The sequence below is a fragment of the Lethenteron reissneri genome, chromosome 16 (genome assembly GCF_015708825.2).
Source record: "Lethenteron reissneri isolate LAM-NWPU_2019-01 chromosome 16, ASM1570882v1, whole genome shotgun sequence".
NCBI classification, from domain to species: Eukaryota; Metazoa; Chordata; class Hyperoartia; order Petromyzontiformes; family Petromyzontidae; genus Lethenteron; species Lethenteron reissneri.
In genome coordinates, this window is record NC_083794.1 from 5,845,061 (window position 1) to 5,859,427 (window position 14,367).

At 54.6% G+C, this 14,367-nt stretch overlaps 1 protein-coding gene across 1 annotated transcript; it reads left to right on the top strand.

The window, feature by feature from the left end:
- Positions 1–8,292: 8,292 nt before the first annotated feature.
- LOC133343103 (GS homeobox 1-like) lies at positions 8,293–12,996 on the top strand (the record flags this gene model as incomplete). The annotated part of the gene is made up of 3 exons (XM_061552607.1): positions 8,293–8,574; positions 8,806–8,950; positions 12,737–12,996. Coding segments are annotated over exons 1-3 (687 nt in total), but the record flags the coding sequence as incomplete, so codon positions are not given.
- Positions 12,997–14,367: the final 1,371 nt, after the last annotated feature.

Consider the following 14,367-nt stretch of genomic DNA (forward strand, 5'->3'; position numbering starts at 1 on the left):
GATCGAACCCACGACCTCCTCTGCACACCAGGCGAGGTAGTTAACATCTCCTAGCCACCGTGACGATGATGATGAGAGAGAGCGAGAGACGCAAACTCCAAATACACAGCAACAGCAGGCGTCAGGATCATGATCGAACCCACGACCTCCTCTGCACACCAGGCGAGGTAGCCGTGGCATATCCATGTCGCCTGCATGGGGGGGTGGGGGGGGTGGTGGGGGCACCGCGGTTGCACCACGCCACGCGGCCCCGGTTCGCCGCGTGAAAATGCCCCGGGGGGGTCCAGCGGTTTGAACCGGACAGGCCGCCCTGGTCAATTACTGTTACGTCCGGATCGGCTGGGAATCGTGGACGCGCGCCGCCGTCTGCTTTCGTAGTGCAACGTTAAAGACCTCCACCCCTCACCTCTACCCCCCCACGCCCCACTCTACACAAGTAGACAAACAGCGCCAATGTCAGAATCAGTTGAGAATCCGATCAGCTATGAAGCTATTTTCGTTTCACATATTGTCCAGTTTTGGGAGGGGTGGGGGGGTTTGCAAGGTCAGAACCGTTACAAATGCAATGTTAGTCACGTTCGGACCTGCACGCTAGACTAACTATCTCGTAGAAGATAGATGCGGTAATCGATTAAACGACTCGATATGAATTGAACAAAGTCGTGTGCGTGCAGCGCAGTGGTTAGCGCGATGCGTACACCCACCCACCCACCCGCCCACCCACCCACCCACCCACCCGCCCGCCCACCCACCCACCCACACACCCGCCCACCCACCCACCCACCCCCCCCGACCCTGTGCCCTTCACATTGTGGTGAAGTATGGTCAAACAACTCCTTGCGTGCAGGGCTTCATCCAGCACAGGACCAGTACAGTCTATAGACACACAGTACACATTCTTTCGATTTAAAGCTTTCGTGACTGCAGGGATTCATCTTCTTGGTAATTATTTCGGTAAAGTCACGTAGAATGGAAATAATAAAATAATAAAAATAAAACAAAATAAAATACAATTCTCACGACGTTTCGGCCACAACGCAGGCAGCCGTCCTCAGGTGGAGAACAGGTCTGTCGAGAAGACAGACTTTACCGAAAGAACCAAGAAGATGAGTAGACATACTGTTCCACGCGCTCTATATACTGCACACACGTGCAGTATACACTGCGCCGCATACACAAATCGTATACTGTACTGTTTACATGTACGGTATATATCGATACAGTATTTATCGATACAGTATTTATCGATACAGTACTACGTATTAAAAAAAATATATCTTTAAAGATATCAGGTGCAGTCTTTCGGGGTTTGTGAAACATCGATTGCTGTTAACGACCACGTGTCGCGTCACGACGATGTTGCAGCCCCCCAGATCGGCCGTATTTGTATCCCCAGTGTTGATTTTCTATACACCGCGCCAGGTACTCGTTTAAGGTTGAGCGCGCACACCGCTACCCCACCGCTCCCCCCACAACAGTCAGACACACACACGCACATGAACACACACACGCACATGAACATACACACGCAACACGAACACACGCACACGAACACACACACGCACACGAACACTCACACGCACACGAACACACGCACGCACACGAACACACACACGCACATGAACATACACACGCACACGAACACACACACGCACATGAACATACACACGCACATGAACATACACACGCACACGAACACACACACGCACACGAACACACACACGCACACGAACACTCACACGCACACGAACACACACACGCACACGAACACTCACACGCACACGAACACACACACGCACACGAACACACACACGCAACACGAACACACGCACATGAACACACGCGCGCACACGAACACACACACGCAACACGAACACACGCACATGAACACACACACGCACACGAACACACACACGCAACACGAACACACGCACACGAACACACACACGCACACGAACACACACACGCACACGAACACACACACGCACACGAACACACACACGCACACGAACACACGCACATGAACACACGCGCGCACACGAACACACACACGCACACGAACACACACACGCACACGAACATACGCGCATGAACACACACATGAATACACACACACGCACACACGCACATGAAAACACACACACGCGCGCACACGAACACACACACATGAACACACGCGCACATAAACACACACACGCGCGCGCACACGAACACACAGGCACACGAACAAACACGTGCGCACTTGAACACACACACATGAACACACGCACACACGCGCACACACGCGCACACACGCACGCGCATGAACACACACGCACATGAACACACACACGCACATGAACACACACACGCATGAACACACACACGCACATGAACACACACTCGCACGTGCATGAACACACACACGCACATGAACACACACACGCACATGAACACACACTCGCACGTGCATGAAGACACACGCGCATGAACACACACTCACATGAACACACACGCACACGCGCACACACACAAGCGGCACTCCTGAAAAGTCGTCAGCGGCGACCGGGCGACTCGCAGCCCTCCGTGTCTATTAAGCGTCCATCACAAGCTGCTTATGAACTCCGCGTTCTAAATACAACAACAAAAAAACTCCCTTTCATCCGTCAACACCGCATCTCATTAGCGCGTCGCTCACAGACCTCTCGCTCGCATCTCGCCAACTCGCCCCCCCGCCCCCCAATCTCTCTCTCCAAACCACCCCTCCCATCATGGGTCATGTATAAGCTTCCCTAGGATTAATCGCATGCCTTTGGGAGTCCCTTTAAAAATCGAAATAATCTCCGGGAGGCGAGGTATGGAATGGAAGTCAATGCGAGGAATTGATAGAACGGGTGAGCGAAGTAAGGAGTGAGGCTTTGTTTAGGGGGGGCGGGGGGGGGGGGGCTCTATGTCTTTGTGAAGACCTGGGCGGAGTGGGGGAGGGGGCAAGTCTGGGTGCCACGCTTACCATTCAACGTTGACGCCTTTAATTGTTTAATAGTTTAATAGAGGCACGGAGTGTCAGAGCAGAGCGCCATGCGGAGACCGGGTGAATGCACGCGCACGCACACGTGCGTACACACACACGTGCGTACACACACACACGTACAGACACACACGTGCGTACACACACACGTGCGTACAGACACACACACGTGCGTACAGACACACACGTACACACACACACGTACAGACACACACACGTGCGTACACACACACACGTGCGTACACACACACACACGTGCGTACAGACACACACGTACAGACACACACGTACACACACACACGTGCGTACACACACACACGTACAGACACACACGTACAGACACACACACGTGCGTACAGACACACACACGTGCGTACACACACACACACGTGCGTACAGACACACACGTACACACACACACACGTACAGACACACACGTACACACTCACGTACAGACACACACGTACACACTCACGTACAGACACACACGTACACACACACGTACGTACACACACACACGTACAGACACACACGTACACACACACACACACGTACAGACACACACGTACACACACATACGTGCGTACATAGACACACACACGTACAGACACACACACGTACAGACACACACACACGTACAGACACACACGTACACACACACACGTACAGACACACACACACACGTACAGACACACACACGTACAGACACACACACACGTACAGACACACACGTACAGACACACACGTACACACTCACGTACAGACAAACACGTACACACACATACGTGCGTACATAGACACACACACGTACAGAGACACACACACGTGCGTACAGACACACACACACACGTACAGACACACGCGTGCGTACAGAGACACACACACACGTGCGTACACACACACACACGTGTGCATACAGACACACACACACGTACAGACACACACGTGTGCATACAGACACACACACACGTACAGACACACACACACGTACAGACACACACACACGTACAGACACACACGTGTGCATACAGACACACACACGTACAGACACACACACACGTACAGACACACACACACGTACACACACACGCGTGCGTACAGAGACACACACACACGTGCGTACAGACACACACACACGTACAGACACACACACACGTACAAACACAGACGTACAGACACACACGTACAGAGACACACACACACACGTGCGTACAGAGACACACACACACACACGTACAGAGACACACACACACGTACAGACACACACGTACAGACACACACACACACGTGCGTACAGAGACACACACACACGTGCGTACACACACAGACGTGCGTACAGAGACACACACACACACGTACAGACATACACGTACAGACACACACACACGTACAGACACACCCGTACAGACACACACACGTGCGAACAGACACACACGTACGTACATAGACGCGTGTGTGGGTGTGTGTGTACGGCGTGGTGTGGGGAGCGGTAGTGTAGCGGTCAGCGCGCTGCGCTATAGAACCCGGCTATCCGGGTTCGACTCCCGCTCACGGCCAACACCACAGTGACGATTATCTGAACCGGTCCTGGGCCTCCCCTAGGTCGACTCAACCTCAAATGAGTACCTGGTTCGGTGTGTAAACATCGCCACTGGGGAGACAAAGGCGGTCGGGCGTGGGGCTGGCCACCCACCCCCTCGTGTGCCGTGCCGGCCTTCATAAGGTGCTGCTCGCTCACAGCACTTGCCCCAACAGTCTGTTCAGGCTATACGGGGGATCTTTGTCTTTATAGATACATATCGATAAGAACAAAGCAGCAAGTGGTGTTTGCGAGCTCATATTAAGGTCGTATGTGGTAACGAGAGGGTGGGGGGCCAACACAGCCCCCGGCCGCCTTTGTCTCCCCAAGGCTGAGTCGACCTAGGAGAGGTTACAAATATTCTCCGTCACTGTCATTGGTCGTGAGCGGGAATCGAACTCGGGTCGCCGGGTTCGTAGCGCAGCGTAGCGCTAACCGCTGCACCACCGCTCCCCGCACAGACACATTCAAACACACACACAGACACACACAGACACACACAAACACACAGACACATTCAGACACACACACAGACACACAAACACACAGACACATTCAGACACACACACATTCACACACAAACACACACACACTCACACACACACACGTTCACACATAAACACACACACAGACACACACATTCACACCTGCGATTTGCACGGTAGGCTACGTACGGCGCGAAAGAAGTTCAGCATGCATATATAAAGGAAGCAAGTGCTGTTAGCGAGCGACTATTAAGGTCACATCGCCAGGTAGGAACGGAACACACAACATGCAAAAATACATACATATAGACACACACATACACAACATGCGTGCAAAAATACATACATATAGACACACACAACATACATACGTTTATGCACACACATACATGAATACACACATATAGACACACACACACAACACGCATGCATACACAAATACATACGTACGCATGTAGCATGCATACATACATTAACACATACGTATAGACACACACGTACACATTAAAGACGCCACACAGGCAAAGATCACCCGGATAACCTTTCGAGGCTGTCGGGGAAAGTGCGGCTCACGAGGGGTAGTGGTGGTGGTGTTGTGGCAAGCACCGCGCCCGACCGCCTTTGTCCCCGCGGTGATGATTGCCTACTCGTTTATGAGGCTGAGTCGACCTAGGGGAGGCACTGATGCGAGTCGTGAGTGTGTGAAGCGACTCACACATACGCACGCGTTACGCACACTGCGTAACAAAGCCGACACTCACATTCACAGGTGCGCGCAAGTGTATACATGTAGACTGTATACACATACATCTATATATGTGTGTACCTGTATTCATACTCACAGAGAGATATTATATCTCAATCATACGAGTCCCATTTACACACACGCACACATTGACAAATGCTCACTTGTAAGCAGAGCGCACAATGCAGTATTTTTTTTATAAAACTATACGACTGCATTTACACACGCACTGCAGTAATAGTACACACACACATATATTTCCACACACACATGTATATGTGTGTGATACATGCAACTGCACACAGAAAAAAAAACACCATGACTTCTCCATCAGTTGAGGTTCACACACACACGCAACAAAGACAGAGACCCCCCGTGTAGCCTTAACAGGCTGTCGGGGCAAGTGCTGTTAGCGAGTAGCACCTGTAAATGACGGCACGGCACACGAGGGGGTGGGTGGCCAGCACCGCCACACCCGGCCGCCTTTGTCTCCCTAGTGACGATGTTTTTACGCACCGCACTAGGAACTCGTTTGAGGCTGAGTCGACCTAGGGGAGGAGGCCCAGGATCGTCACCGTGAGCGGGAATCGCCGGGTTCATAGCGCAGCGCGCTAACCACTGTGCCACCGCTCCCCATACACACGCATACACACAAAGACAAAGATCCTCCGTGTAGCCTTAACAGACTCTAGGGGCAAGTGCTGTTAGCGAGCACCTGTAAAGGCAGGCACGGCACACGAGGGGGTGGGTGGCCAGCACCACGCCCGGCCGCCTTTGTCTTCCCAGCGGCGATGTTTACACGCAGCACCAGTGACTCATTTGAGGCTGAGTCGACCTAGGGGAGGAGGCCCAGGACCGGTTCAGATAATCGTCACTGTGGTGTTGGCCGTGAGCGGGAATCGAACCCGCAGTTGCCGGGTTTGTAGCGCAGCGTGGCGCAAACCGCTGCACCACCGCTCCACTGCAGCCGTGCACTCCGTCTCGCACGCACAAGCCCGATAAGTCCACGCACATAGGTACACGCATACACAATACACGCATGCACCTGCATCGGGCACGGAGAAAGAAAATCCTCCAACATTTAAAGCGCCCCCCCCCCCCCCCCACACACACACAGATACATTACACACGCACGCGCATTCACACGCACGCGCATTCACACGCACGCGCGCGCGCACGTGCATACAGCAAACGCATCTCCACCCCACTCCCCTTTTTCGCTTAAAGCCCAACACTCAATCTCTTCTCCGTCTTAAAGAAACAAAACAAAACAAAAACCCTCTTTCTCTCTCTCTCGCTCTCTCGCTCGCTCGCTCGCCCTTTCTGTGAATAAAAATTATATAGAAAGAAAATGAGCTCCGTGTCTTTAAAACATCGTTTGACCCCTCCCCGCGCCTCCCTCCCTCCCTCCCTCGCTGCCTTCCATCCTCCACTCGCACCCCACTCCAATAATGGGCAGACCCCCCCCCACCACACTTTCCCAAATCCCCCCCCCCCCACCCACCGCCTCCCGCCCCCCCCTCTCAAAAAAAAGTGAAAGCAGTTTGCAAGAATCCATTGGCGCCGCTGTGAGCTAATGCTCGCCATGCCCCCTCCCATGCTAATGGTGCCATTAAATAGGTGCGCTGCGTGCCGCGCAGGCTACAGAGACGCTGTCTCGGCGCACGGCTCGGAGCCACGCGCAACTACCTGCTCCTTCCTCGGGCTGCGGATGGAGTCCATCTCGTAGCAGCATCTGCATCACTAGCAGCATCAGCAGCAGCAGCAGCATCAGCAGCAGCATCAGCAGCATCAGCAGCATCAGCAGCAGTAGCAGCAGCATCAGCAGCAGTAGCAGCAGCATCAGCAGCATCAGCATCAGCAGCATCAGCAGCATCAGTAGCAACATCAGTAGCAGCATCAGCTATAACAGCAGCAGCATCTGCATCAGTAGCATCAGCAGTAGCAGCAGCATCAGCATCAGTAGCATCAGCAGTAGCAGCATCAGCAGCAGCATCAGCAGCAGCAGCATCAGCAGCAGCATCAGTTTCAGTAGCAGCAGTAGCAGCAGCATCAGCATCAGTAGCATCAGCAGTAGCAGCATCAGCAGCAGCAGCAGCATCAGTAGCAGCAGTAGCAGCATCAGCAGCATTAACAGCAGCAGTAGCAGCAGCAGCAGCAGCATCAGTAGCAGCAGTAGCATCAGCAGCAGTAGCAGCATCAGCATCAGTAGCAGCATCAGCAGTAGCAGCAGCAGTAGCAGCTCACCCACCCCGCCGCTCGCTGTCTCTCTCTCTCTCGTCTCGCGAGGAGGTAGAGAGGGAGTTTCCAATCCGGCAGAGAGTGCGTGCGTGTGCGCGCAGACACCGCAGGGCAGGGCAGGACGGCCAACCTCTTCGCAGCCAATACATAACTCGAACCTTTCTTTCAGTGGACTTCGATTTTGTTCTTTTAAAATTCATTTTTTGTTTGTTTTTTTTAAACGACAACCGGGGCGATGTCGCGTTCCTTCCTCGTCGATTCGCTCATCGTCAAGGACCCACTGCGCCCCGGCCGCTCCCCACTGGACAGCCTCCACCACCACCACCACCATCATCAGCAGCAGCAGCAGCACCACCTGCACCACCATCACCACCACCAGCACCACACCAGCAGCATGCTGCCACCGCTCCACTTCGACATGCACGGCGCGCACTCCCCGCCCGGCTTGAGCCCCAGCCACATGCGCAAAACTCTCCCCCCACCACCACCACCTCCGCAACTTCCGACTACAACAGCAGCAGCCACAACAATAGCAGCGGCGGTGGCAGCAGCAGCAGCAGCAGCAGCTGCGTCTTCTCCTTCGTCTACCGCAGCAGCAGCTGCCGCAGCAGCAGCAGCAGCAGCCGCAGCGGGATTCTGCGTCTGCCCCCTGTGCATGCGGACCGCCGGGGGTGGAGGCGCCATGGCTTCGATCACAGGCGTCGGCGGAGGCGCGATGGGCTCCCTGTCGCACCACGCGCTGCTCAAGTCGCCCTTCGCCGAGAGGGTGCCGGCCCCCTACTGCGGCGGGCAGCAGCCGCAAGGACCTTGCGTGCCGCCCAACCCATCGCACGGCCTCTGCGCGCCCGCCTACGCGATGCCGGGACCCGGGTTCCATCACTGCCTTCCGCTCGGTGGGTGAAGGGCGGGCTGGTCCGCACGCAGAGACACACACATACACAGAGACACACACACAGAGAGATACATCGACACACACACACACAGAGATACATCGACACACACACACAGAGACACACACACACAGATACATCGACACACACACACACACAGAGACACACACAGACACGCACGGAGACACATCGACACACACACACACAGAGATACATCGACACACACACAGAGACACACACACACACAGATACATCGATACACACACACACAGAGACACACACAGACACGCACGGAGACACATCGACACACACACACACAGAGATACATCGACACACACACACAGACACACACACACACACACAGATACATCGATACACACACACACAGAGACACACAGACAGACACGCGCGGAGACACATCGATACACACACGCACAGACACACAGGCACAGACACGGAGGCGCGTAGAGACACCACGCGCAGAGAGACACACACACAGACACACACGGAGACACATCGACACACACACACAGATACATACAGACACGCACGGAGGCCCGTAGAGACACCACGCGCAGAAGACACACACACACACACACAGACACGCACGGAGACACATCGATACACACATACAGAGATACATACAGACACGCACGGAGGAGCGTAGAGACACCACGCGCAGAGACACATAGACACGGAGACACATCGACACACACACACAGAGATACACACAGACACGCACGGAGGCGCGAAGAGACACCACGCGCAGACACACACACACACACAGACACGCACGGAGACACATCGACACACACACACAGAGATACATACAGACACGCACGGAGGCGCGTAGAGACAACACGCGCAGAGACTTACGGAGACACATCGAGACGTATTGACGGAAACACGCACGGAGATACATCGACACACACACAGAGATAATTACAGACACGCACGGACACGTATAGAGACATGCATAAACACAAAGATACACACGGAGACGCGTCGAGATACAAAGACAAAGATCCCCCGTATAGCCTTAACATACGGTTGCGGCAAGTGCCGTTAGCGAGCACCTATGAAGACCGGCACGGCACACGAGGCCGTGGGTGACCCAGTACCACGCCCGGCCGCCTTTGTCTCCCTAGAGCTTATGTTTACAGAGCTCACCTGGCGCTCAGACAGACACACTCACACCGAGATAGGCACGTACTCTCAGGGACACGCACATACACGCACATCGCGCGCGCTGTCACGGTCGTTTCGTCTGATGTCACGCGCGCCCGTGTGCGTGTGCCTGTGCCTCCGTGAATAATCTGCGTTATCCACACGCGTGTGATGATGAGATCACGCGGGGAGCGGCATTGGAGCGCTTCGAAGCCGGCGGCCCGAGTTCGATTCCCGCCGACGGCCACCAAACAGCAATAACGATTATCTAAACCGGTCGTGGGCCTCTCCTAGGTCGACTCGGCCTCAAATAAGTACCTAGTGCGGTGTGTAAACCTCGCCGCTGGGAATGCAAAGTAGACCAAGCGTGATGCTGGCCACCCGCCCCCTCGTGTGGCATGTCGGCCTTTATAGTTGCGATTCGCTAACCAGCACTTGCCCCAACAGTCTCTGGTGAGGCTATACTGAGTCAGGGATCTCTATCTTTGTACGTTGCGTGGAGAGGTCTGCTTAAGATGCGTAAGGCAGCGGCGGTTAAACGCGCGCGGCGCGACTGAATCTCTTTGCTGCCAGCCGAAGCAAGGGCTCTCAACCTCCCGTGTTTTACGCATTAAAGTTTCTCGACGATTCATCGATGAATCGAGTCAAATGCCACGAGCATCTCATAGCGGCGCTCCCCTAGAACCTCGACAGCCGCTGCTTTTCTTGAGAAATCGGCCGAAAGTTGGAAGGAAAATCGTTCATCACACGCGACTGGCGCGCGCGCCGTCACGGGCGAGGTGGATTTGACAACGTGCGGACCGCGACGTAGGCGCGTGACGTCGCGCGCGCTCACGTTTGGACGTAACTGCTGAAGCTACTTTGTGTACAAGTATATATATATATATGTGTGTGTGTGCATATTGGACGTGGTGCTGTATTCGTAGAGTGGTAGGTGAGCTGGCTTTATCTTCTTGGTTCTTTCGGTAAAGTCACGTAGAAGGGAAGTAATAACGGCTGCTTGCGTTGTGGCCGAAACGTCGTGAGAATTATTTTATTATGTTTTATTTTTATTATTTTATTACTTCCCTTCTACGTGACTTTACCGAAAGAACCAAGAAGATGAATCCCTGCAGTCACGAAAGCTTTAAAAGCTGGCTTTAGTAAAGTATTCTGAAAGGTTCTGGCGGAGGCGGCTGTCGGCGTGCGCTGTCGCGAGCACGCAGCACGCGGGCGATGAAAAGCGAGTCCGCGTGCTGTCGTGCGTTAATTAAAATGCATTGATAATTAATTATTAATGTGACTAGCCAATTAATTATGCACTTAATTATGCGGCTCGGGAGCGGCTGTGCTGTCGGTAGCCAACTTTTAAACTGTACCACCGGTGTTTGCAAAAAAAAAGGGCAAAGCACTATTTGGTTCGTTCTCATTCGCTTTTGATGCGGAGCAAACAGGTGAACGGGCAGACAGAGAGAGACACACAGACAGAGAGACAGACAGAGACACACGGACATACAGAGACACAGACAGACAGAGACACACAGACAGACAGAGACACACACAGACAAAGACACACACACAGACAGAGACACACAGACAGACAGAGAGAGACACACACACACAGACACACAGACAGAGACACACAGACAGAGAGACAGACAGACAGAGAGACACAGAGACACAGAGACACACAGACACACAGACACACAGCCAGACAGAGACACACAGAGACACACAGACAGAGAGACAGACAGACAGAGAGACACAGAGACAGAGAGACACAGAGACACAGAGACACAGAGACACACAGACACACAGACACACACAGACAGACATTTGAGTGCTGTCTGAATAACGCACTTCTTTGCGCGCTAGCAATGCGCCATAAACCACGTGAATGTACGTGTGTGTTTAAACACAAATCATGCAATTGTAGTTTTGTCAAACGGCAAAGAGTAATTTGCCTTACATTCCCGGCTTACCTGCATTCGATTCCACAACGCCCAGCCGCCTTCGTCTCCCTACAGTGCTCACGTTACTTTGAGGCTGATTCTTCGACCGAGCAGTGTGATTGCCCATGACCAGTGCAGACATCCCTCGCCCGGAATCGAACTCAGGTGGTCGATTTGGAAGCGCAGTGCGCCAACCACTACGCTACCTTCCCCCCCCCCTCTTCCTCACTCCCTCCACCACCTCCTCCAACACACAAAGACAAAAATACCCGTGTAGCCTTAACAGACTGTAGGGGCAAGTGCTGTTAGCGAGCACCTATGAAGGCCGGAACGGTACACGAGGGGGGGTGTGTGGTGGCCAGCACCACGCCCGACCGCTTTTGTCTCCCTAGTGGCGATGTTTACCACACACCGCACCAGGTACTCATTTGAGGCTGAGTCGACCTATGGAGGCCCAGAACCGGTTCAGATAATCGTCACTGGGTGTTGTTAGCCGTGAGCAGAAATCGAACTCGGGTCGCCGGGTTCGTAGCGCAGCGTCAAGCGCTACAACACCGCTCCGCACAATCAGACACACACACACAGGAACACACACAGACACGCACACACCCGCGTGCCGAACCACCGACCCCTAACGCAATCGACCCCTTCTCCCCCCCCCCTCGCCGCCCCACCTCTCTCTGTGTCGCAGGCGCCGATGGTGGCGGAGTTCTGAGCAGCAGCAGCAGCAGCAAGCGTATGCGCACGGCGTTCACGAGCACGCAGCTCCTGGAGCTCGAGAGAGAATTCTCCTCCAACCGATACCTGTCGCGCCTGCGACGCATCGAGATCGCCACGTACCTGAACCTCTCCGAGAAGCAGGTCAAGATCTGGTTCCAGAACCGGCGCGTCAAGCACAAGAAGGAAGGGAAGGCGATTGGCGGCGGCGGTGGTGGAGGAGGTGGAGGTGGAGGAGGTGTTGGCGGTGGTGCTGCTGTTGTTGTTGTTGGCGGTGGTGGTGTCGGTGGTGGCGGTGTCGGTGGTGTTGTAGCAGCGGTAACCGCTCCAGTGGCAGGAGACGTGAGCCCTGGCAAGGCCGTGGGGACGAGGGGCTGCAAGTGCGGATGCGAGTCGTCGTCCATCAGAGCTCGTGCTCGCGAGGACGATGATGAGCGTGACGATGATGATGGTGGTGGTGGTGGTGGTGGCGGCGGTGACGATGATGACGACGACGACGTGTCGATGACCCCTTCTCCTCCAGCGAAAGAGAAGAAGGAACCCTTGTGACTTTGATCGACGACGACGATGATGCCGTTGGTGATGGTGGTGATGGTGATGATGGTGTAGGTGACGGTGTTGTTAGTTTAACTTTGTACGCGAGAGGCGACTGCTGCAGCTGACCACGCGACGCCGCGACGCGTGGTGCACCCAGCCTGGCACCGGTGGGCGCAGTTTGGTCTGCGTGAGTGCGTCTCGAACGCGTCCATTGAACGTGTTCGTGCGTGAAGTGTCACGTGCCGTCGCGCATGAACACGCGCGCGCGCACACACGCACACACACACACACGCACACACACACACACGCAGCCATGCACACACACGCACGCACACACGCGCGCGCGCACACACACGCACACACACGCACACACGCGCACACACGCGCGCGCGCATGAACACGCGCGCGCGCACACACACGCACATACACGCACACACGCGCACGCACACACAAGGAGCACCTGCTGTTAGTGAGCGCCTAATGTGCGTGTGCTCAGTGCTCACGTTAATAGGCGCCGCCTATTAACGTGAGCACTGAGCACACGCACACACACGCGCACGCGCACACACACACACCCACACACACGCACACACACGCACACGCACACACACGCACACACAAGGAGCAGCTGCTGTTAGCGAGCGCCTATTAACGTGAGCACTGAGCACACGCACACACACGCACACACACACACGCACACACGCGCACGCACCGAATTCGACACGCACGCACACGCACACGCACGGATGCGTATCGACGCGCACAGCCACCCGCCTCTTGTGTCAATCCTTGTGCCTATGACTTGGATACGACAAGTCATTTACTTGTTTATATGACAATGACAAAGATCCCCCGTGTAGCCTTAACAAACTGTTGGGGCAAGTGCTGTTAGAGAGTAGCACCTATGAAGGCCGGCACGGCACACGAGGGGGTGGGTGGCCAGCCCCACGCCTGACCGCCGTTGTCTCCCCAGTGGCGATGTTTACACACCGCACCAGGTACTAATTTTGAGGCTGAGCCGACCTAAGGGAGGCCCAGGACCGGTGGAGATAATCGTCACCGGTGTTG